The 25490-nt window shown below is 55.5% G+C and overlaps 2 protein-coding genes across 3 annotated transcripts in view; one reads left to right on the top strand and one right to left on the bottom strand.

The window, feature by feature from the left end:
• Positions 1–15219, top strand: part of ATP13A1 (ATPase 13A1) — a 28550-nt gene extending 13331 nt beyond the window's left edge. The window contains exons 16-26 of one of the 2 annotated variants that reach the window (XM_085563190.1): positions 282–407; positions 1233–1341; positions 2151–2350; positions 3851–3947; positions 4920–5092; positions 5726–5840; positions 6781–6977; positions 8732–8874; positions 9865–9979; positions 10796–11034; positions 14668–15219. In XM_085563190.1, coding sequence (XP_085419316.1) covers positions 282–407; positions 1233–1341; positions 2151–2350; positions 3851–3947; positions 4920–5092; positions 5726–5840; positions 6781–6977; positions 8732–8874; positions 9865–9979; positions 10796–11034; positions 14668–14914 — 1761 coding nt within the window. In that variant the 3' untranslated portion in view covers positions 14915–15219. The remainder of the gene's footprint in view (positions 1–281; positions 408–1232; positions 1342–2150; positions 2351–3850; positions 3948–4919; positions 5093–5725; positions 5841–6780; positions 6978–8731; positions 8875–9864; positions 9980–10795; positions 11035–14667) is intronic. The other variant, XM_085563191.1, reaches the window with a different exon arrangement.
• Positions 14900–25490, bottom strand: part of PNPLA6 (patatin like domain 6, lysophospholipase) — a 32758-nt gene continuing 22167 nt past the window's right edge. Inside the window, exons 29-38 of the mRNA XM_077787670.2 lie at positions 25009–25125; positions 24848–24917; positions 24141–24257; positions 23741–23857; positions 21352–21500; positions 19827–19979; positions 19155–19271; positions 18031–18127; positions 17160–17251; positions 14900–16655 (exon numbers count right to left, since the gene is read on the bottom strand). Coding sequence (XP_077643796.2) covers positions 16584–16655; positions 17160–17251; positions 18031–18127; positions 19155–19271; positions 19827–19979; positions 21352–21500; positions 23741–23857; positions 24141–24257; positions 24848–24917; positions 25009–25125 — 1101 coding nt within the window. The 3' untranslated portion in view covers positions 14900–16583. The remainder of the gene's footprint in view (positions 16656–17159; positions 17252–18030; positions 18128–19154; positions 19272–19826; positions 19980–21351; positions 21501–23740; positions 23858–24140; positions 24258–24847; positions 24918–25008; positions 25126–25490) is intronic.

The raw sequence follows: 25490 nt of genomic DNA on the forward strand, positions 1-25490 counted from the left end.
TGATTTTGGGGTAGAATCTGGGGGTTTTGGGGGAGTTTTTCCAGGGAAATTCCCATTTCCAGCTGTCCCAGAGACCCTCCTCAGACTCTTCAGGGCATCCCAAAGGGATTTTTCCAAGGAAAAACCTTTTTCTTTTGGGAATTTGGGATCTTGGGAAGCTTTTTTGGAGCACTGAACTCATTCCAGGGATGCTCCAAATCCCAGGAATCAGCGGTGGGAGGAGGGATTTGGGATTTGAAGGGATTTGGGAATGCTGAATCCGGGATTTTTCTATGGAAAAGGTGCGGGAGATGAAGAGGGAATCCTTGGAATGTGACCTGAGATTTGTGGGATTCATCCTGGTCTCCTCCCCGCTCAAAGCCGACTCCAAGGCCGTGATCCGAGAGATCCAGAGCGCTTCCCACCACGTGAGGAATCCCGGGAATTCCCGGGTTTTGGGATCAGCAGGGAGGGGAAAATCGAGAATTTCCGGGGTGAAAAATGGGAAAATTCCAAGTGAAAAATGGGGAAAATCCCAGGCTGAAAAATGGGAAAATTCCAGATTGAAAATGGGAAAATTCCAAGTGGAAAACAGGGAACATTCCAGGCTGGAAACTGGAAAATTCCAGATTGAAAATGGGGAACATTCCAAGAGGATAAGGGGGAAAATTCCAGATTGGAAAATTCCAAGAGGAGAAGGGGGATCATCCCAAGTGGAAAACAGGGAAAATTCCAGATTGAAAATGGGAAGATTCCAAAAGGAAAATGGGAAAATCCCAAGTGGAAAACAGGGAAAATTCCAGATTGAAAATGGGAAAATTCCAAGTGGAAAACAGGGAAAATTCCAGATTGAAAATTGGAAAATTCCAGATTGAAAATGGGAACATTCCAAAGGGAAAATGGGAAAATTCCAAGTGGAAAACAGGGAAAATTCCAGATTGAAAATGGGAAAATTCCAAGAGGAAAATGGGAAAATCCCAAGTGGAAAACAGGGAAAATTCCAGATTGAAAATGGGAAAATTCCAGGTTGAAAACGGGAAAATTCCAAGAGAAGGGGGAAAATCCCAAATGGAAAACAGAAAATTCCAGATTGAAAACGGGAAAATTCCAAGAGAAGGGGGAAAATCCCAAGTGGAAAAGGGGAAAACCGCAGGATTTGGGAGCATCCCAGCGTGAGCCTTTCCGGAGGGCGTTTCCCAGCCCGAAATCCAGGCTGGATTTTTTGGGAATTGCCGGAATCCCGTGAATTACAGGTGGTGATGATCACGGGGGACAGCCCGCTGACCGCCTGCCACGTGGCGCGGGAGCTGCACTTCCTGCAGAAGGAAAAAATCCTCATCCTGCAGCCCCCGGAGCGCCCCGGTACCGGGAACGGCGCCGGGAATGCCGGGAATGCCGGGGGATTTGAGGGGTCTGGGGAGCTGGGATGGGATCGGGAATAATGGGAATGGGAATGCCGGGGGGTTCTGGGATTTGGGGATTTGAGGGGTCTGGGGAGCTGGGATGGGATCGGGAATAACGGGAATGGGAATGCCACGGGGTTCTGGGATTTGGGGATTTGAGGGGTCTGGGGAGCTGGGATGGGATCAGGAATAATGGGAATGGGAATGCCAGGGGATTTCTGGGATTTGGGGATTTGAGGGGTCTGGGGAGCTGGTATAGGACTGGGAATGGGATCAGGAATGGTGGGATCAGGAATGGTGGGAATGGGAATGTTGGGAATGCCAAGGGGTTCTGGGATTATGGGATTTGAGGGCTGTGGGGAGCTGGGATGGGATCAGGAATAATGGGAATGCTGGGGATTTCTGGGATTATGGGATTTGAGGGCTGTGGGGAGCTGGGATGGGATCAGGAATAATGGGAATGCCGGGGATTTCTGGGATTTGGGGATTTGAGGGCTGTGGGGAGCTGGGATGGGATTGAGAATGGGGTCAGGAATGGTGGGAATGGGAAGAATGGGAAAGGGAATGTTGGGGACTTCTGGGAATTCAGGATTTGAGGGGTCTGGGGAGCTGGGATTGGATTGGGAATGTGATCAGGAATGGGATCTGGAACGGGAATGCCAGGGATTTCTGGGATTTGGGGATTTGAGGGCTGTGGGGAGCTGGGGATGGAGCTGAGGATCCGGAATCCCTCTGGAATCCCGCCTGGACCCGCTGCCGTTCCCGCAGGGCTGCCCTGGCAGTGGCGGTGCCGGGACGGATCCGTGGCCCTGCCGGCGTTCCCGGATTCCCTGCGGGATCTGACGGATCCCTTCGAGCTCTGCCTGACCGGCGAGGGGCTGGAGCAGCTCCGGCTGCGGGACCGGGAGCGGCTGCTCCGCCTCATCCCCCACATCCGCGTCTTCGCCAGGGTGGCGCCCAAGCAGAAGGTGAGGGGGGCTGGCAATGGGAATTCCCGGCATTTGGGGATCTGGGAATGGGAATTCCCGGGATTTGGGCATTTGGGAGGGGGAATTCCTGGCATTTGGGGATCTGGGAATGGGAATTCCCGGCATTTGGGGATCTGGGAATGGGAATTCCTGGCATTTGGGGATCTGGGAATGGGAATTCCCGGCATTTGGGGATCTGGGAATGGGAGTTCCTGGGATTTGGGGATGGGAATTCCCAGCATTTGGGGATTTGGGAATTCCCGGCATTTGGGGATCTGGGAATGGGAATTCCCGGCATTTGGGGATCTGGGAATGGGAATTCCTGGGATTTGGGGATGGGAATTCCCAGCATTTGGGGATTTGGGAATTCCCGGCATTTGGGGATCTGGGAATGGGAATTCCCGGCTTTTGGGGATCTGGGAATGGGAATTCCCAGCATTTGGGGATCTGGGAATGGGAATTCCTGGGATTTGGGGATGGGAATTCCCAGCATTTGGGGATTTGGGAATTCCCGGCATTTGGGGATCTGGGAATGGGAATTCCCGGCATTTGGGGATCTGGGAATGGGAATTCCCGGGATTTGGGCATTTGGGAAGGGGAATTCCCGGGATTTGGGGGTTTGGGAATGGGAATTCCCGGCATTTGGGCATTTGGGAAGGGGAATTCCCGGGATATGGGGATCTGGGAAGGGGAATTCCTGGGATTTGGGGATTTGGGAATGGAAATTCCTGGGATTTGGGAATGGGAATTCCTGGGATTTGGGGATTTGGGAATGGGAATTTCTGGGATTTGGGGATTTGGGAATGGGAATTTCTGGGATTTGAGGATTTGGGAATGGGAATTCCCAGGATCTGGGGATTTAGGAATGGGAATTCCCAGCATTTGGGGATTTGCGAATGGGAATTCCCGGGATTTGGGAATGGGAATTTCCAGGATTTGGGGATTTGGGAATGGGAATTTCTGGGATTTGAGGATTTGGGAATGGGAATTCCTGGGATTTGGGGATTTGGGAATGGGAATTCCCAGCATTTGGGAATGGGAATTCCCAGCATTTGGGGATTTAGGAATGGGAATTTCTAGGATTTGGGGATTTGGGAATGGGAATTCCCAGGATTTGGGATCCTCAGGAATGCGGGGATGGCCCTAGAGCGATCCTAAAGAGTTTGGAGCTCATCCCTGCTCGGAATTCCGGGGGTTTTGTGGGTTTGGGAATGGGGGGGATGGTCCTGGTCTGATCCTAAAGAATCCTGAGCCCCTTCCAGCCCTGAATTCCCAGAATTTCAAAGCTTGGTGAAGCTGGTATCTTCTTCCAGCCCTGAATTCCCAGAATTTCAAAGCTTTGGTGAAACTGGGAATGAAAAATCCTGAGCTTGTTCCAGCCCTGAATTCCCAAAATTTGGGACCTTCCCACCAATCCCGCTCCATCCCCGTCTTCCCCACCCCACTGGGAGCTGGGAATTCCGGGATTCCGGGAGCTTTTCCCGATGTTTTTCCGGGCAGGAATTCGTGATCACGGCGCTGAAGAGCCTCGGCTACTGCACCCTCATGTGCGGGGACGGCACCAACGACGTGGGAGCGCTCAAACACGCCGACGTGGGTCAGGATATTCCCAAAATTCCCCGGATTTCCCCCAAATCCCAACCCCAGCCGTGCCTCTCCCAGCATTCCCCAGCTTTTGGGGCCAGGAAAGGAAACCAAGAGGGAATTCCAGGTTTTCCTTTCCTGGGTTTTTCCCTTGTTTTTCTCTGTGGTTTTTCCCCTGATTTTTCCCTGTTTCCCCCCAGTTTCCCCCTGATTTTCCCATTTCCCCCCGATTTTCCAATTTCCTCCTGATTTTTCCATTTCCTGCCAGTTTCCCCCCGATTTTCCCCCAATTTCCCCCTCATTTCCCCATTTCCCCCTGTATTTTCCCTATTTCCCCGTTTGTTCCCTGTTTTCCCCCTGACTTTCCCCATTTCCCCCCAATTTTCCCTTTTTCCCCTGATTTTCCCCCGTTTCCCCCCGATTTTCCCAAATCCCCCTGATTTTTTCCATTCCCCCCTGATTTTTCCCAATTTCCCCCTGATTTTTCCCTGATTTTCCCCGTTTCCCCCCACTTTTCCCTTTTCCCCCCTGATTTTCCATTTCCCCCGATTTTTCCCCATTTGCCCTTGATTTTCCCCCGTTTCCCCTCAGTTTTCCCAAATCCCCCTGATTTTTTCCATTTCCCTCTGATTTTCCCAATTTCCCCCTGATTTTTCTCTGTTCTCCCCTGATTTTTCCCCGTTTCCCCCCAATTTCCCCCTGATTTTCCCTGTTTCCCCCGATTTTTCCCAATTTCCCCCTGATTTTCCCTGTTTCCCCCAATTTTTCCCAATTTCCCCCTGATTTTCCCTGTTTCCCCCAATTTTTCCCAATTTCCCCCTGATTTTCCCTGTTTCCCCCAATTTTTCCCAATTTCCCCCTGATTTTCCCCTTATTTTTCCCCGTCCCACCCCAATTTCCCCCGGATTTTACCCCTGATTTTTCCCTTTTCCCCCCGATTTTCCCAATTTTCCCTGACTTTTCCCAATTTCCCCCCATTTGCCAGGCGTGGCCCTGCTGGCCAACGCTCCGGAGCGCGTTCCCGAGCGGAAGCGGCGGCCCCGGGACGGCCTCGGGGACGGCAGGGCCGGAATTCCGGCCGGGAATGTCAAACCCTCATCCCGAGGAGCCAAGCAGCGACTCCTGGCCCAGCGGGAGGAGCAGCTGGCCATCCACAGGGTGGGAATTCCCCATTTTTCCCGGGATGTTTTGGCCTTAAATTGGGAATTGGGATTTTAGCCGGGAATTTTCAGCCCTGGGAGCGGAGGGATTTAGGGAATGGGAATATTGGGATGGTTTGGGTGGGGATGGAGCTGATCCCAATCCTGTCCTAATCTGTGGGAGGGAACTTCCGAAAATTCCAGGTGGATCCAGTGGGAAATGGGGGGAAAAGAGGGGGAATTACAATGGGAAAAGGAATAATGTGGAGTAAACCCTGGAATTCTGGAGGTGGGAAATGTCATAAAACCAGGGAATAAACCCTGGAATTCTGGAGGTGGGAAAGGAGATAAAACCACAGAATAAATCCTGGAATTCTGGAGGTGGGAAGGGACCTGAGATCTGGGATAAACAGGGAATAAATCCTGGAATTCTGGAGGTGGGAAATGACATAAAACCAGGAAATAAACCCTGGAATTTTGGGGACTGGAAGGGACCTGAGATCTGGGATAAACAGGGAATAAACCTTGGTATTTTGGGGGCTGGGAGTGGCCTGAAATTTGGGATCAACGGGGAATAAAAACTGGAATTCTGGAGGTGGGAAGGGACATAAAACCAGGGAATTGGGATTTTTGGGAATTTCCAATCCCGCAGGAGCGGCTGAGCCAGGTGCTGAGGGACCTGGAAGAGGAGAGGGCCCCCGTGGTGAAGCTGGGGGACGCCAGCATCGCCGCCCCCTTCACCTCCAAACTCTCCTCCATCCAGTGCAGTGAGTGCAAAAAGCGGGAAAAACCTCGGGAATGGGATGGAAAATCCCAACCCTGAATTCCCAAAATTGGAGCTCTTTGAAATCCGGATTTGAGACAGTTTCCTCCTCACCAATCCTGATCCCACCCCATCCCTAAAACCCCAAACCCATGCAAACCCCAATTCTCCTTGATTCCCAGAATTCCCAAAATTCCTGGAATTCCAAACCCTTAATTCCCAAAATTGGATCTCTTGGGAATCCAGATTTGAAACTGAGAATCAGCTTCACCAATCCTGATCCCACCCCATCCCTAAACCCCAAAACCATCCCTAAACCCCAATTTCCCCCTGGGTTTTCTTTCCCCCCGCCTCCCAAGATCTCCTGAAATTCCCGGAATTCCCAGAATTCCAAATCCTGAATTCCCAAAACACGGATCTCTTGAAATCCGGATTTGAGACCAAAAATCACCCTCACCAATCCTGATCCCACCCCATCCCTACACCCCCAAACCCATCCCTAAACCCCAATTTCCCCCCGGGTTTTCTTTCCCCCCGCCTCCCAGACCTCTCGGAATTCCCAGAATTCCAAACCCTGAATTCCCAAAACACAGATCTCTTGAAATCCGGATTTGAGACAGTTTCCTCCTCACCAATCCTGATCCCACCCCATCCCTACACCCCCAAACCCATCCCTAAACCCCAATTTCCCCCCGGGTTTTCTTTCCCCCCCGCCTCCCAGACCTCTCGGAATTCCCGGAATTCCAAACCCTGAATTCCCAAAACACAGATCTCTTGAAATCCGGATTTGAGACAGTTTCCTCCTCACCAATCCTGATCCCACCCCATCCCTAAACCCCCAAACCCATCCCTACACCCCAATTTCCCCCCGGGTTTTCTTTCCCCCCGCCTCCCAGACCTCCCGGAATTCCCGGAATTCCCGTTTTTCCCGTTTTTCCCCGCAGTTTGCCACGTGATCAAGCAGGGCCGCTGCACGCTGGTGACCACGCTGCAGATGTTCAAGATCCTGGCGCTGAACGCGCTGGTGCTGGCCTACAGCCAGAGCGTGCTCTTCCTGCAGGGGGTCAAGTTCAGCGACCTCCAGGCCACGCTGCAGGGGCTGCTCCTGGCCGGCTGCTTCCTCTTCATCTCCCGCTCCAAGGTGGGAATTCCGCGGGAAAAGGCTCGGAAAAATCCCGGGGAAATTCCGCTTTGGGGTCACAAAATGGCGGCTTCCAAAATGGGGTGGGCAGCGTTGTGCTGGAGCTGATCCCGGAGCTGATCCAAATTTTTGTTCTGGGATGATCCCAAAGCTTCCTCTTCCTCTCCCGCTCCAAGGTGGGAATTCCGCAGGAATTCCGTGGGAAAAGGCTCGGGAAAATCCCGGGAAAATTCCCTTTTGGGGTCACAAAATGGCGGTTTGCAAAATGGGGTGGGCGGCGTTGTGCGCTCTTCTGGAGTTGATCCTGGAGATGATCCCAGAACTAATCCCGGAGCTGATCCCAGTTTTTTATTCTGGGATGATCCCAAAGCTTCCTCTTCATCTCCCGCTCCAAGGTGGGAATTCCATGGGGAAAGGGTCGGAAAAATCCTGGGGAAATTCCACTTTGGGGTCACAAAATGGCGGTTTGCAAAATGGGGTGGGCGGCGTTGTGCCCTCTCCTGGAGTTGATCCTGGAGATGATCCCAGAACTAATCCCAGAGCTGATCCTGATTTTTGCTCTGGGATGATCCCAAAGCTTCCTCTTCCTCTCCCGCTCCAAGGTGGGAATTCCGTGGGAAAAGGCTCAGGGAAATCCCAGGAAAATTCTGTTTTGGGTCACAAAATGGCGATTTGCGAAGTGGGGAGGGCGTTGTGCGCTCTCCTGGAGTTGGGATGGTCCCAGAGCTGATCCCGGTTTTTGTTCTGGGATGATCCCAAAGCTTCCTCTTCCTCTCCCGCTCCAAGGTGGGAATTCCGCAGGAATTCCGTGGGAAAAGGCTCGGAAAAATCCCGGGAAAATTCCCTTTTGGGGTCACAAAATGGCGGCTTCCAAAATGGGGTGGGCGGCGTTGTGCCGGAGCTGATCCCGGAGCTGATTTTGATTTTTGCTCTGGGATGATCCCAAAGCTTCCTCTTCATCTCCCGCTCCAAGGTGGGAATTCCATGGGAATTCTGTGGGGAAAGGGTCGGAAAAATCCCGGGGAAATTCCACTTTGGGGTCACAAAATGGCGGCTTCCAAAATGGGGTGGGCGGCGTTGTGCCAGAGCTGATCCCGGTTTTAGCTCTGGGATGATCCCAAAGCTTCCTCTTCATCTCCCGCTCCAAGGTGGGAATTCCGTGGGAAAAGGCTCGGAAAAATCCCAGGAAAATTCTGCTTTGAGGTCACAAAATGGCGGTTTGCAAAATGGGGTGGGCAGTGTTGTGTGCTCTTCTGGAGTTGATCCTGGAGATGATCCCAGAACTAATCCCGGAGCTGATCCTGATTTTTGTTCTGGGATGATCCCAAAGCTTCCTCTTCCTCTCCTGCTCCAAGGTGGGAATTCCATGGGAAAAGGCTCGGGGAAATCCCAGGAAAATTCCCTTTTGGGGTCACAAAATGGCGGCTTCCAAAATGGGGTGGGCAGCATTGTGCCCTCTCCTGGAGCTGGGATGATCCCAATTTTTGTTCTGGGATCATCCCAGACCTTCCTCTGCATCTTTAATCCAAGGTGGGAGCCAAGAATTCCATGGGATCCGGCAAAATTAAGGAAAAAGTGGCTTTTTTTCTCCCCAAATTACCATTTATTATAAAAAATTACCATTTTTTCCCCCCAAAAATACCACTTATTATACAAAATCCCCATTTTCCCCCCCAGAATACCACTTATTATACAAAATTCCCATTTTTTTCCCCACAATACCATTTTTTATTAAAAATTCCCGTTTTTTCCAGCCCCTGAAGACCCTTTCCAAGGAGAGGCCCCTTCCCAACATTTTTAACCTGTACACGGTGCTGACGGTGCTGCTGCAGTTCCTGGTGCATTTCCTCACTCTGGTGTTCCTGTACCAGGAGGCGCAGGCCCGGAGCGAGCCCAGGTGAGGCCCCTGATTCCCAAAAAAATCCCCAAAAAAGCCCCAAAAAAATCCCCCCAAAAATCCCAAAGAATTACCAAAAAATTCCAATAAAAAGCCAAAACATTTCCCCAAAAAGCCTCAAAAATTCCCCAAAAATCCCCCAAAAACCCCAAAAAAAACCTAAAAAAAATCCCATAAATAATTCTCAAAAAAAAATCCAAAAAATTCCCCAAAAAATTCCCAAAAAAACCCAAAAAAGCCCCAAAAATTACCAAAAAATCCAACCAAATCATCCCCCAAAATTATGAAAAAATCCCCCCAAAAATCCCCCAAAAAATAAAATTAAAAAAAAAATCCTTAAAAAATCCCCCCAAAAAAATCCAAAAAATTCCCCAAAAAATCCCAAAAAAATTCCAAAAAATTCCCCAAAAAATCCCCCAAAAATTTTTTTAAAAATTCCCAAAACGTCTCAAAAAATCTCCAAAAAAATCCCCAAAAAAATCCCAAAAAACCCTCAAAAAATTCCGGGTGCTTATCCCATTTTCCCAGCATTGATCCCGGCGCCCATCCCAGTTTCCCCGTGCCCATCCCGGCACCGATCTCGGTTTCCCGTTGCCCATCCCGGTTTCCCGTTGCCCATCCCGTTCTCCCAGTGCCGGTCCCGGTTTCCCTGGGTGGATCCCAGTGCCCATCCCGGTTTCCCATTGCCGATCCCTTTTTCCCGGTGCTCATCCCGGTTTCCCGGTGCCCATCCCGGTTTCCCATTGCCCATCCTGTTTTTCCGGTGCCCATCCTGGTTTCCCTGGGTGGATCCCGGCGCCCATCCCGGTTTCCCGTTGCCCATCCCGGTTTCCCGGTGCCGGTCCCGGTTTCCCTGGGTGGATCCCGTTGCCCATCCCGGTTTCCCGATGCCCGTCCCAGTTTCCCGGTGCTGGTCCCGGTTTCCCGTTGCCGGTCCCGTTCTCCCGTTGCCGGTCCCGGTTTCCCGGCACCGCTCCCGGTTTCCGGCAGGGATGAGGAGGAGTTCGTGGACGTGAGCCGGGAGTTCGCGCCGTCGCTGGTGAACAGCACCGTGTACCTGCTGGCCGTGGCGCTGCAGACCGCCACCTTCGCCATCAACTACAAGGTGCGCCTTCCGGAACCTTCCGGGACCTTCCGGGACCTTCCGGAACCTTCCGGGACCTTCCGGAACCTTCCGGAACCTTCCAGGGCCTTCTGGCACCCTCTGGGCCTTCTGGAGCCTTCTGGGACCTTCCGAGGTCTTTCAGAGCCTTCCAGGATCTTCCAGGACCTTCTAGGCCCTTCTGGAACCTCCCAGTTCCATCCCAGTTCCCTCCCAGCACCCTCCCAGTCCATCCCATTCCAAACCAGTATAAACCAGTCCAATTCTCTCTCCCAGGGCCGGCCGTTCATGGCGGGGCTGGCGCAGAACCGGCCATCCCTCCCAGTCCAAACCAGTACAAACCAGTATAAACCGGTTTGTTTCTCCAGGGCCGGCCGTTCATGGCGGGGCTGGCGCAGAACCGGCCGTCCCATCCCTCCCAGTATAAACCAGTACAAACCAGTCCGATTCTCTCACAGGGCCGGCCGTTCATGGCGGGGCTGGCGCAGAACCGGCTGTCCCATCCCTCCCAGTCCGTCCCAGTACAAACCAGTTTGTGTTTCTCCAGGGCCGGCCGTTCATGGCGGGGCTGGCGCAGAACCGGCCGTCCCATCCCTCCCAGTATAAACCAGTACAAACCAGTCCAATTCTCTCACAGGGCCGGCCATTCATGGCGGGGCTGGCGCAGAACCGGCTGTCCCATCCCTCCCAGTCCATCCCAGTACAAACCAGTTTGTTTCTCTCCCCAGGGCCGGCCGTTCATGGCGGGGCTGGCGCAGAACCGGCTGTCCCATCCCTCCCAGTATAAACCAGTACAAACCAGTTTGTTTCTCTCTCCAGGGCCGGCCGTTCATGGCGGGGCTGGCGCAGAACCGGCCATCCCATCCCTCCCAGTACAAACCAGTACAAACCAGTATAAACCAGTTTCTCTCCAGGGCCGGCCGTTCATGGCGGGGCTGGCGCAGAACCGGCCGCTGCTCTGGGCGCTGCTGCTCTCGGCCGGGGCCGTGCTGGGGCTGCTCAGCGGCGCCTGCCCCGAGCTCAACCTGGCCTTCGGCCTCGTGCCCATCCCGCCCGAGGTGAGCCGGGGGTTCCCCAATTCCCGGGAAAATCCCCATTCCGTGGGGGGAAATCACCAATTCCCGGGAAAATCCCCATTCCATGGGGGGGAAGTCATGAATTCCCGGGAAAATCACAAATTCCATGGGGGGGAAATCACAAATTCCATGGGGGGGAAATCACAAATTCCATGGGGGGAAATCACCAATTCCCGGGAAAATCCCCATTCCATGGGGGGAAGTCACCAGTTCCCGGGAAAATCCCGAATTCCATGGGGGGGAAATTCCTGAATTCCATGGGGGGAAATCACCAATTCCCGGGAAAATCCCCATTCCATGGGGGGGAAGTCACCAATTCCATGGGGGGGAAATCACAAATTCCATGGGGGGGAAGTCACCAATTCCCGGGAAATTCCCCATTCCATGGGGGGGAAATCATGAATTCCTGGGAAAATCACAAATTCCATGGGGGGGAAGTCATGAATTCCACGGGGGAAAATTCCCAAATTCCATGGGGGGGAAATCACAAATTCCCGGGAAAATCCCGAATTCCATGGGGGGGAAATCACAAATTCCTGGGAAAATCCCCCTTCCATGGAGGGGAAATCCCGAATTCCATGGGGGGGAAATCACCAATTCCTGGGAAAATCCTGAATTCCATGGGGGGGAAATCACAAATTCCATGGGGGGGAAATCCCGAATTCCATGGGGGGGAAATTCCTGAATTCCATGGGGGGGAAGTCACCAATTCCCGGGAAAATCCCGAATTCCATGGGGGGGAAATCCCGAATTCCATGGGGGGGAAATCACAAATTCCATGGGGGGGAAATAACAAATTCCATGGGGGGGAAATTCCCAAAATCCATGGGGGGGAAATCACAAATTCCATGGGGGGGAAATTCCCGAATTCCCGAGGAAATTCTGGGGGGGGAAAATGGGGATTGGGATGGGGCAGTGACGGTCCCAATTCCAGGGGAAATTCCCAGATTCCTGTGAGATTCCGGGGAAATTGGAGAGTGGGAGGGGTGGGGGGTGATGAGGGTCCCAATTCTGGGGAAATTCCCAAATTCCATGGGGTGGAAATCACAAATTCCAGGTGAAATTCCCAAATTCCCACGGCATTCCTGGGGAAAACAAGGATTGGGACAGGGATGGGGCAGTGAGGGTCCCAATTCTGGGGGAAATTCCCTGGGGAAATTCCCAAATTCCCGGGGAAATTCCCAAATTCCATGGGGGGGAAACCACAAATTCCAGGTGAAATACCCAAATTCCTGGGGAAATTCCCAAATTCCATGGGGGGGAAACCACAAATTCCAGGTGAAATACCCAAATTCCTGGGGAAATTCCCAAATTCCCGGGGAAATTCCAGGGGGAAAGCAGGGATTGGGATGGGGAGGGGGCAGTGAGGATCCCAATTCCAGGGGAAATTCCCAGGGAAATTCCCAAATTCCTGTGGGATTCCGGGGAAATCGGGGAGGGGGAGGGGTGGGGAGCAATGAGGGTCCCGATTCCAGGGAAAATTCCCAAATTCCCGGGGAAATTCCCAAATTCCCGTGGCATTCTTGGGGGGAATCGGGGATTGGGACGGGGAGGGGGCAGTGAGGGTCCTGATTCCGGGGGAAATTCCCGAATTCCCAGGGGATTTTGGGATCAGGGGAATTTGGGGTGGGATCCACGGAACATTCCAGAATTCTTTGGGGATCCATGGAACATTCCGGAATTCCCGGGGAATTTTGTGATCAGGGGATTTTGGGGTGGAATCCATGGAACATTCCAGAATTCCCGGGGGATCTGGGATCCGTGGAACATTCTGGAATTCCCAGGGGATTTGGGGATCCGTGGAACATCCTGGGATTCCCGGGGGATCTGGGGATCGGGGATTCAGGAATCCGTGGAACATTCGGGAATTCCCAGGGGATTTGGGGATCTGGGATTTTGGGATCAGGGATTCATGGAACATCCCAGGATTCCCGGGGGATCTGGGGCGGGATCCGTGGAACATTCCGGAATTCCTGGGGAATTTGGGGTTCAGGGATCTGGGGTGGGATCCACTGAACGTTTTGGGATTCCCGAGGGATTTTGGGGTGGGATTCATGGAACATTCGGGAATTCCTTGGGGATTTGGGGATCTGTGGAACATCCCAGGATTCCCGGGGGATTTGGGGATCGGGGATTTTGGGATCAGGGATCCCTGGAACATCTCGGGATTCCCGGGGGATTTGGGGATCTGGGATTCAGGAATCCGTGGAACATTCAGGAATTCCTGGGGGATTTGGGGATCTGGGATTTTGGGATGAGGGATGCCTGGAATATCCCGGGATTCCCGGGGGATTTGGGGATCTGCGATTTTGGGATCAGGGATCCCTGGAACATGCCGGCATTCCCGGGGGATTTGGGGATCTGGGATTTTGGGATCGGGGATCCCTGGAACATCTCGGGATTCCCGGGGGATTTGGGATTTTGGGATCAGGGATCCCTGGAACATCTCGGGATTCCCGGGGGATCTGGGGATCGGGGATTCAGGAATCCATGGAACATTTGGGAATTCCTGGGGGATTTGGGGATCCCTGGAACATCCCGGCGTTCCCGGGGGATTTGGGGATCTGGGATTTTGGGATCAGGGATCCCTGGAACATGCCGGCATTCCCGGGGGATTCAGGAATCCCTGGAATATCCTGGCATTCCCGGGGGATCTGGGGATCGGGGATTTTGGGATCGGGGATCCCTGGAACATCCCGGGATTCCCGGGGGATCGGGGATTTTGGGATCAGGGATCCCTGGAACATTTGGGAATTCCCGGGGGATCTGGGGATCTGGGATTTTGGGATCAGGGATCCCTGGAACATCCCGGCATTCCCGGGGGATTTGGGGATCTGTGGAACATCCCGGGATTCCCGGGGGATTTGGGGATCTGGGATTTTGGGATCGGGGATCCCTGGAACATTCGGGAATTCCCGGGGGATCTGGGGATCTGGGATTTTGGGATCAGGGATCCCTGGAACATGCCGGGATTCCCGGGGGATTTGGGGATCGGGGATTCAGGAATCCATGGAACATTCGGGAATTCCTGGGGGATTTGGGGATCCCTGGAACATGCCGGCATTCCCGGGGGATCTGGGATTTTGGGATCAGGGATCCCTGGAACATTTGGGAATTCCCGGGGGATTTGGGGATCTGGGATTTTGGGATCAGGGATCCCTGGAACATTCGGGAATTCCTGGGGGATTTGGGGATCCCTGGAACATCCCGGCGTTCCCGGGGGATCTGGGATTTTGGGATCAGGGATCCCTGGAACATCCCGGGATTCCCGGGGGATTTGGGGATCTGGGATTTTGGGATCAGGGATCCCTGGAACATCCCGGCGTTCCCGGGGGATTTGGGGATCTGGGATTTTGGGATCAGGGATCCGTGGAACATCCCGGCGTTCCCGGGGGATTTGGGGATCTGGGATTTTGGGATCGGGGATCCCTGGAACATCCCGGGATTCCCGGGGGATTTGGGGATCCGTGGAACATGCCGGGATTCCCGGGGGATTTGGGGATCTGGGATTTTGGGATCGGGGATCCGTGGAACATCCCGGCGTTCCCGGGGGATTTGGGGATCTGGGATTTTGGGATCGGGGATCCCTGGAACATTCCGGCGCTCCCGCTGCAGTTCCGGCTGCGGATCCTGCTGGCGCTGGCGGCCGATTTCCTGCTGGCGCTGGGCCTCGACCGCCTCCTGCAGCGGCTCCTGGGCGGCGCGCGGCTCCGCCTGCCTTCCTGAGCCCCATTCCCAAAATTCCCAACCCGCGGCATTCCCAGCCCAGCCCCTCGTGTGTCCCAGAAACCCCCGGAGCTCCTTGGGATCTTCCGGAATTTTCCAGCATCTCCCAATGGTTTGTTGGTTTGTTTTTTTTTAAATTTGGCAATGGGAAAAAAAAAAAAATCTGGGAAAAAATCCCGATCGAGGCGTTTTTTTGTTGTTGTTGTTTTTGGGAAAGAGGTTGGAATTGTTTGTGCTGGAAAAAAAAAATGGGAATGGGGGGAAGTGAAAATATCCCGGATTTCGGGGCTGGGGGAGGGGCTGTGGGTGCGAAATTGCCAAAAAACGGGAATTGAACCCAAAAAATGGGAATGAAACACGAAAATTGGGAATGAAGTGTAAAAATCCGGGAATTAAACCCAAAAACTGAGGAATAAACAGGAAAAAAAAATTAATGCAAAATGTGTGCAGTAAAATGCAAAAAAACCAGGAATTGAACCCAAAAAACGGGAATTGAACCCAAAAAATGGGAATGACAAGGGCCGCTCCTGGCCCCGCCCCCGGCCAGCCCTGATTGGCTGTGAGGTTTGAGTGGCAGCCGCGCCGACCAATGAACGACAGCGCCGCGAAGGCGGGTACGGGAGACTCGGGGAGGGCTGTGATTGGTTGATAGCCCTGAGTGACAGGCGGCGGAGCCAATAGGAAGCGAGGACGTCTCCCACACCTATTCCCATTCCCCCCCCCCCGACCAATTTAATTTAATTTAATTTGAAATTCCCGAAACGCACTTAATCAATGAAGACTCCGTTAAGCAACAATTAATTAATAATTAACTGTTAATTAATCGATAATTAACCGATAACCAACCAATTCCCATCCAGCCGGCCTGGATTTCCCCAAGAACCGTTAAAAAACAAAACAAAAAAAAACAAAACAAAAAAAACCCCAAAAAACAAAGAAAATTAAAAATTTACAGCAGCGCCCCCCCCCCGTGGCCGGCCGGGGGGGTGGGAGAGTGCAACAGTGCCGGGGGGGACACCGGGGGGACACCGGGGGGACATTGGGGGGACATTGGGGGGATATTGGGGGGATATTGGGGACCCCCCAGTGTCACCCCAGGGACCCTGAGCAGGGGGGGGACATCGGGGGGACATTGGGGGGACATTGGGGGGACATTGGGGGGATATTGGGGACCCCCCAGTGTCACCCCAGGGACCCTGAGCAGGGGGGGGACATCGGGGGGACATTGGGGGGACATTGGGGGGACATCGGGGGGATATTGGGGGGACATTGGGGGGACACCAGGGGGACATTGGGGGGACATCGGGGACCCCCCAGTGTCACCCCAGGGACCCTGAGCAGGGGGGGGACATTGGGGGGACATCGGGGACCCCCCAGTGTCACCCCAGGGACCCTGAGCAGGAGGGGGGACATTGGGGGGACATTGGAGACCCCCCAGTGTCACCCCAGGGACCCTGAGCAGGAGGGGGGACATCGGGGGGACATTGGGGGGACATTGGGGGGACATTGGGGACCCCCCAGTGTCACCCCAGGGCCACCTGAGTGGGTGGGGGGGACATTGAGGGGACATTGGGGACCCCCCAGTGTCACCTGAGTGGGGGGGGACACTGAGGGGACACCAAGGGGACATCGGGGACCCTCCCAGTGTCACCCCATTGTCACCCGGGCAAGGGGGGGGGGACACCGGGGGGACATCAAGGGGACATTGGGAGTCCCAGGACCCCCCCCAGTGTCACCCCAGTGTCACCCGGGTGGGGGGGACACCGGGGGGACACCGGGGGGACACCGGGGCCCCCGCGGGTCCCTCAGAAGCCGTCGGGAGGGGCCGGGGGGGTCCCGGCCGTGCTCGGGCGGTGCCGAAGGGACTTGTCCTCCTCCTGGGGGGACAAATTGGGGACACGGTGGGGACACCCTGGGGACACGCTGGGGACACCCTGGGGACACGCTGGGGACACCCTGGGGACATTCTCTGGACACCGGGCTGGGGACAGCACACAGCACCTGTGGGGTCCAGGTTGTCCCCAAGGCCACCAAACCCCCTTGGGACCCCAGAAACCCCAAAAACAAAATCAGCAAACCCAAAAATCCCAAACTCAAAAATCCCAAACCCAAAAAGAATCGCCAAACCCAAAATCACCAAACCCGAAATCACCAAACCCAAAAGCCCCAAACCCAAAATCCCCAAACCCCATTTTTGGGGTCCCCCCAGGTTTTGGGTTTACCCTCCCGTTTTTTGAGGTCCCCCCAGGTTTTGGGTTCCCCCCCGTTTTTTGGGGTTCCTCCCCAGGTTTTGGGTTCCCCCCCGTTTTTTGGGGTTCCTCCCCAGGTTTTGGGTTTCCCCCCTGTTTTTTGGGGTCCCCCCGGGTTTTGGGGTCACTCACGGCCTCGGCGCTGCCCCACTCGGCCGCGTCCTCCTCGCCCCGCAGCGACTCCGGGCCCTCGTCCTCGTACTCGGTCAGGTAATCGGACTCCTCTGGGGGCGAGGGGTGAGCCCCCAGCCCCAAATCCCAACCCCAAACCCAAACCCCAAACCCCAAATCCCAACCCCAAACCCAAACCCCAAACCCCAAATCCCAACCCCAAACCCCAAATCCCAACCCCAAACCCAAACCCCAAACCCCAAATCCAAACCCAAACCCAAATCCCAAACCCCAAACCCAAATCCCAAACCCCAAATCCAAACCCAAATCCCAAACCCCAAACCCCAAATCCCAACTCCAAACCCCAAATCCCAACCCCAACCCCAAACCCAAACCCCAAACCCCAAATCCCAACCCCAAACCCAAACCCCAAATCCCAGACCCCAAACCCCAGCCTGAAACCAGTCCCCGTATTGTCCCCTCTCTGTCCCCTCTGTCCCTCCCTGTCCCCCCTGTCCCCTCCTGTCCCCCTATGTCCCCTGTGTCCCCGCTGTCCCCTCCTGTCCCCTGTCCCCTGTCCCTGTCCCCTCTCCCCTGTCCCTTGTCCCTGTCCCTGTCCCCTGTCCCCGCTGTCCCCTGTCCCTGTCCCTGTCCCTGTCCCTGTCCCCTGTCCCTGTCCCTGTCCCTGTCCCTGTCCCCTGTCCCTGTCCCCTGTCCCTGTCCCCTGTCCCCCTGTCCCTGTCCCTGTCCCCTGTCCCTGTCCCTGTCCCCTGTCCCTGTCCCTGTCCCCTGTCCCCTGTCCCCGCTGTCCCCTGTCCCTGTCCCTGTCCCATCCCTGTCCCTGTCCCTGTCCCTGTCCCCACTGTCCCCCTGTCCCTGTCCCCGCTGTCACCGTCTCCGTAGCCGTCCGACAGGTGGGGCTGGGCGGGTTCGATGCGCGAGACGATCTCAGCCAGGTCCGTGAAACCGGCGCTGGGACAGGAGAGAGCCTGGACAGGGACAGGGGACAGGGAGGGGACAGTGAGGGGACAGAGGGACAGTGAGGGGACAGAGGGGACAGTGAGGGGACAGAGGGGACAGGAGAGAGCCTGGACAGGGACAGGGGACAGGGAGGGGACAGTGAGGGGACAGAGGGGACAGTGAGGGGACAGTGAGGGGACAGGGGACAGTGAGGGGACAGAGGGACAGTGAGGGGATAGAGGGACAGTGAGGGGACAGAGGGGACAGTGAGGGGACAGGGGACAGTGAGGGGACAGAGGGACAGTGAGGGGACAGAGGGGACAGAGGGACAGTGAGGGGACAGTGAGGGGACAGAGGGGACAGTGAGGGGACAGAGGGACAGTGAGGGGACAGAGGGGACAGAGGGGACAGTGAGGGGACAGTGAGGGGACAGAGGGACAGTGAGGGGACAGAGGGACAGTGAGGGGACAGTGAGGGGACAGAGGGGACAGAGGGACAGTGAGGGGACAGGGGACAGTGAGGGGACAGAGGGACAGTGAGGGGACAGAGGGGACAGAGGGGACAGTGAGGGGACAGTGAGGGGACAGAGGGACAGTGAGGGGACAGAGGGACAGTGAGGGGACAGTGAGGGGACAGAGGGGACAGAGGGACAGTGAGGGGACAGAGGGACAGTGAGGGGACAGTGAGGGGACAGAGGGGACAGTGAGGGGACAGGGGACAGTGAGGGGACAGAGGGACAGTGAGGGGACAGTGAGGGGACAGAGGGACAGTGAGGGGACAGGAGAGCACCTGGGGGACAGGAGGAGACAGGAGGGACCGATGTGGCGGGGGACAACGGGAGGGACAGGACAGGGACCAGGGGGACAAAAGGTGACAGGAACGGGGTGGCAGCAACAGCCCGGTCATCAAGAGGTGACACCCCTCAAAGGACGGTGACAACGCTGGGGTGGCCCCGGGCAGGTCCCCAAGGAGCCACCATGCTCCACGTCCCCAGGTGTCCCCAGGTGTCCCCTCTGTCCCCTCTGTCCCCGCTGTCCCCTCTGTCCCCGGGCTCACGTCCGTCCGTTTGCTGTCGTTGAAGTCGGCCGAGCGCCGATCCTTCACCATCTTCTCGATGACGTCCCCGCGGCTCCAGCCCTCGAACACGACCTTGCCGTGCTGGTAACCAACGTCCTGCAGCCCAGGACAGCCCCAGGTGGGCCAGGAGAACCTCCGGTGGGCCAGGAGAACCCCAGGTGGGCCAGGAGAACCCCAGGTGGGCCAGGAGAACCCCAGGTGGGCCAGGACACCCCCAAGGTAGCCCAGGAGAATCCCGAGGTGGCCCAGGAGAACCCCAGGTGGGCCAGGACACCCCCAGGTGGGCCAGGAGAACCCCCAGGTGGGCCAGGAGAACCCCAGGTGGGCCAGGAGAACCCCCAGGTGACCCAGGAGAACCCCAGGTGGGCCAGGAGAACCCCAGGTGGGCCAGAAGAACCCCAGGTGGCCCAGGACACCCCTGAGGTGGCCCAGAACACCCCAGTGATGACCAGAACACCCCAGTGATGGTCAAGGACACCCCCGAGATGGCCCAGGCCACCCCAGTGATGGTCAAGGACACCCCTGAGGTGGTGAAGGACACCCCAGTGATGGTCAAGGACGCCCAACAATGGCCGGAGAAGCCCACCACCGACCGAAGAACCTCAAGGCACCCCCGGAGCCACCAGCGCGACGCCCCCGGCCCCGACTCACGTAGATCTCGTCGAACTTGCCGAAGTCCATGGTCTTGAAGCGGTCGATGGGTGGGCGGATGTACTCGCAGTAGGAGCTGGACTTGACCACCTCGAGCTGCCGCACGCAGGACACGTAGGCCAGGCGCGACTGGATCTCCGCCATGTCCGGCACCTGCCGGCACCGGGCGCTCGGGACGCGGCCAGCACCTCGTCACCGTCATCGTCATCGTCATCGTCGTCGTCATTGTCATTATTGTAACCGTCATTGTCATCATTGTCATCATCACTGTCATCATGATCGTCATCGTCATTGTCATCATTGTTGTCATCATCGTCATTGTCATTGTCATCCTCATCATCACTGTCATCATCATTGTCATCATTATCGTTATCACCGTCATCATCGTTATCATTATTGTCATCCTCATCATCTTCATCATCGTCATTGTCATTGTCATCATTGTCATCATCATTGTTATCATCGTTATCATTGTCATCCTCATCATCTTCATCATGATTGTCATCATCACCATCATTGTCATTGTCATCCTCATCATCACTGTCATCGTCATTGTCATCGTTGTTGTCATCATCGTCATCGTCATTGTCATCCTCATCTTCATTGTGATTGTCATCATCATCATTGTCATCGTCGTCATCGTCATCGTCATTGCCATCGTCATCACTGTCATCATCATTGTCATCATTATCATTATCACCGTCATCGTTGTTATCATTATTGTCATCCTCATCATCTTCATCATCATCATCACCGTCATTGTCATCCTCATCATCACTGTCATCATCATCATCTTCATCATCGTCATTGTCATCATCGTTATCATCGTTATCATTGTCATCCTCATCATCATCATCATGATTGTCATCATCACCATCATTGTCATTGTCATCCTCATCATCACTGTCATCGTCATTGTCATCGTTATTGTTATCACCGTCATCGTCGTTATCATTATTGTCATCCTCATCATCTTCTTCATCATCATCACCGTCATTGTCATCCTCATCATCACTGTCATCATCATCGTTATCATTGTCATCTTCATCATGATTGTCATCCTCATCATCTTCATCGTGATTGTCATCATCGTTATTGTCATTGTCATCATCGTCATCCTCATCATCACTGTCATCATTGTCATCCTCATCTTCATCATCATTGTCATCATCGCTGTCATTGTCACCATTGTTATCATTGTCATCCTCATCGTCTTCATCATCGTCATCATCATCATCACTGTCATTGTCATCATTGCCATCCTCATCATCATGATTGTCGTCATCATCACCATCATCATCATCATCATCCTCATCATCACCATCCTCATCATCGCCATCATCGTTATCATGATTGCCATCCTCATCATCTTCACCCTCATCATCCTCATCACCACCACCACCACCACCATCCCCTGATGTCCCCCATGACCTCCTCCGTCCCTCCGCCCCCGCGCCACCTCCCCCAGCTCCTCCTGCCGTGGTGTCCCCTGGTGCCACCTGCCCCAGGAGCACCCCGGCCTCACCTTGACCTTCTCGGCCCAGGGGTTGAGGCGCTTCCAGAGGAGCCACCAGCCGGACAAGGAGTCGCCGTAGTTGCAGAGGTCGGTCTCGTCCTGGCTGCCCACGTCGATGGCGATCACCGTCTTGGCGCCCATGTTGCGCGCGATGTCGGCTGCGGGACGGACAGAGCCACGGCGGCGGTCACCGGGGCCACCGAGGCCACCGGGGTGGGTCACCGGGGTGGGTCACCGGGGCGGGGCTGGAGGGTGGAGGTGGCCTCCAGGAGGGGACACGGGAAGGACGGTGCGGCACCAGGGGACACCAGAGCTGGTGGAGATGGCTCGGGGGTGGAGGAGGATGGAGAAAGTCCTGGGGGACATCAAGGGATGATGGTGATGGTGATGATGGTGATGGTGATGAAGGTCATTTCCACAGGGAAGAGGGTGGAGGTGATCCTGGAGGGCACCAAGAGATGATGATGAAGATGATGATGACAATGGAGGTCATTTCTGCAGGGAAGGGGGTGGAGGAGGATGGAGAAAGTCCTGGGGGACATCAAGGGATGATGGTGGTGATGATGATGGTGAAGATGATGATGAAGATAATGGTGGTGATGATGATGGTGAAGATGATGATGAAGATGAAGATGATGACAGTGATGATGGTAATGAAGATGATGATGACAATGAAGGTCATTTCCACAGGGAAGAGGGTGGAGGTGATCCTGGAGGGCACCAAGGGTTGATGATGATGATGATGATGATGATGATGATGATGATGGTGATGATGATGATGGTGATGACAATGGAGGAAGGTGGCTTCAGAGCCAAGGAGCCCAAAGATGCCACCAGAGTCACCCAAGGTGGTGGTGATGAGGCTGCGGGATGGAGGAAGGCTCCCAGCACAGGAAGGGGACAAGGGTGACCTCCCAAGGCCACCAGAGGTGACACAGAACGGCCGGAGGAGGCCTGGAGGAGCCCGGAGAGGACATCAGGAGATGGAGGGAGGTGAAGGAGGATGGAGAGGACGCCTGGAGATGGGAACGTCCAGAGATGGACGATGACAGGCAAAGGTGGCCCAGGAGTCACCGAGGACACCCAGGGACGGCGCAGGATGGAGACCGAGGCAGGTGAAGGATGGAGATCACCCGGGAAAGGACCAGCACCGAGGTGGCACCGGGAGGTGACACCAAATAACACCAGGAGGTGACAGCAGGAGGTGACACCAGGAAGTGACAGAGAATGGAGATGCCCCAAGAGGCTGATGAGCATTGAAGACATCAAGAGATGAGAGAAGAGGGATGGGAGATGGATCCTGCACGTGAAGAAACGTGGAATGTTCTGGAAAACTGCCTGGTGTGGGAAAGCCACCAGGACAAGATGGAAGATGGACGGATCCTGACCATGAAAATCCATGGAATGTTCTAGAAAAACCACCCAGCATGGAAAAACCACCAGGAGAAGATGGAAGATGGATGGATCCTGACCATGAAAATCCATGGAACATTCTGGAAAACTACCTGGAGTAAAAAAGCCACCAGGACAAGATGGAAGATGGACGGATCCTGACCATGAAAACCCATGGAACGTTCTGGAAAACTGCCTGGTGTGGGAAAGCCACCAGGACAAGATGGAAGATGGACGGATCCTGACCATGAAAACCCATGGAACGTTCTGGAAAACTGCCTGGCGTGGGAAAGCCACCAGGAGAAGATGGAAGATGGATGGATCCTGACCATGAAAATCCATGGAACATTCTGGAAAACTGCCTGGCATGGGAAAACCACCAGGAGAAGATGGAAGATGGATGGATCCTGACCATGAAAATCCATGGAATGTTCTGGAAAGCTGCCTGGAGTAAAAAAGCCACCAGGAGAAGATGGAAGATGGATGGAAATCCACTGAATGTTCTGGAAAACTGCCTGGCATGGAAAAACCACCAGGAGATGATGGAAGATGGATGGATCCTGACCATGAAAATCCATGGAATGTTCCAGAAAAACCACCCAGCATGAGAAAACCACCAGGAGAAGATGGAAGATGGACGGATCTTGACCATGAAAATCCATGGAATGTTCCAGAAAAACCACCCAGCATGGAAAAACCACCAGGAGAAGATGGAAGATGGATGGAAATCCACTGAATGTTCTGGAAAACTGCCTGGCATGGAAAAACCAACAAGAGATGATGGAAGATGGATGGATCCTGACCATGAAAATCCATGGAACGTTCTGGAAACACCACCCAACACAATAAGAAACCACTGGCAGCCAACAGCCGGCCATGCCTCGCCCATCAACACCACCGGGCGCCCTGGCCGTGTCCGTCCGTGCGTCCGTGCGTCCGTGCGTGCGCCGGCCGAGCCCCCGCCCCGCGCCCGCGGTGCCGCCGGAGCCGCGGCGGCCGCACTTGCCTGGCAGGTTGTTGATGTACCCCCCGTCCATCAGGAGGTTGCCGTCCTTGGGGTCGCAGAGCGGGGGCAGGTACCCCGAGAGGGTCATGCTGGCGCGCACGTAGCGCCAGAGCGAGCCTGGGAGCGGCGCCGGGAACGGGACCGGGAAACCGGGAAACCGGGAAACCGGGAACGGAACCGGGAAAGGCCGTCAGCGCCGGCGCCGCCCCCGGCACTCGCCCTCGCCGCTCGCCCTGACCGCGCCGGGATGCGTCTGCGCCCCACGGGTCGCCCCCGTGGCGGGCAGAGGAACCCCGGGGCACCCTGACCGGTGGTGTGGAGGCTCTGGACGTGGTTTTGGGGTGGTTTTGGGTGGTTTTGGGGTGTTTTTTGGGGCGGCCCCGGCGAGCGAGGTGCTGACCTGGGACATTGTTAACATAGCAGCCGTCCACCAGCCAGTGGCTGTCCTTGGGGTCGCAGAGCGGAGGCAGGTAGGGGGTATAGGAGGCACTGGCTCGGACGTAGCGCCAGAGGCTGCCTGGGGACGGAGAGGACACGGTCACGGCCACCGGGGACCGCAGGAGGTGACCGGGGAGGGACGGAGGGACACGGGGACGTTGGCAGCCAGCGGGGCGGGCACGGGGCCGGGTTAGAGGGGTCAGCGGGGATTAGTTGGGTGTTAGAGGCCAGCAGGTTGGGGGACACGGGCAAGGGCCACCCGCGGCGAGGTGGACGGCTCAATGTCCCAGGTGAGCTCCGGCAGCGGGCGAGAGGACCAGGGGCAGCCACCGCAACGGTCCCGCCACCACCGGCGCCGTGTCCCCGACGCCACCGCCACCGGGGTGTCCCCACCACCACCACCACCATGTCACCAGTGCCACCACCACCGTGACGTCCCCGCCGCCACCACGTCACCGACGCCACCGTGATGACCCCAGCGCCGCCTCCATGTCCCCGCCCGGCACTGCCACCGTGTTACTGGGGTTAGTGGTCAGCAGCGGTGTTAGTGCAGCCCCGGCTGTCCCCTCCCCGCCCTGCTGATGTCCCCAAGGTGGCCTCAGCAGCTCCTGGTGGCTCAGAGGACACCCCGAGCGTCACCCCACCACCGCGTCCCCAAGGAGCTCTCACCGTCCGTGTGCACCCGCATGGCCGAGGCCGTGATGTCCGTGGTGACGTTGAAGTAGGGCAGCCACAGGTCCTGCAGGGACAGCAGGGGCTGGGTGACACCGTGGGGACATCGGGGACGGGGCTGAGGAGGGGACACCTGAGGAGGCGAGGGAGGGACACACCTCGATTTGTTTGTCCTGGAAGACTCGGTTGATGCTGGCGTTGAAGGCCGAGCCCGAGAACATGGAGGTGATGGGGTAGGTGAGGTCCAGGACGGTCTCAAAAACCGAATTCATGCACTGGGGAGGAGGAGGAAAAACAAAAAGAGAAAAGGAGCAGGAAGGAAATGAAGGAAGGGAAGGAAAAGGCAGAAAAAGGAGGAAGATGAAGGAGAAGGAGAAGGAGAAAGGAGGAGGAGGAAGAAAAACAAAAAGAGAAAAGGAGCAGGAAGGAAATTAAGGAAAGGAAGGAAAAGGGAAAAGGAGGAGGAAGATGAAGGAGAAAAAGAAAGGAGGAGGAGGAGGAAGAGCAAGAAGAGAAGGAGATGAGTAAGGGCAGAAAGCAGAGTTGAAAAAAGGGAAGGAGGAAGGAAAAGTAGGAGAAGGAATAAGAGAAAAAGGAAAAGGAGATGAAGGAGAAAGAAGTGGAGGAGGAAGGAAAGACG

This window comes from Lonchura striata, chromosome 30, assembly GCF_050655825.1.
Source record: "Lonchura striata isolate lonStrDom1 chromosome 30, ASM5065582v1, whole genome shotgun sequence".
In the NCBI taxonomy this organism is placed as follows: domain Eukaryota; kingdom Metazoa; phylum Chordata; class Aves; order Passeriformes; family Estrildidae; genus Lonchura; species Lonchura striata.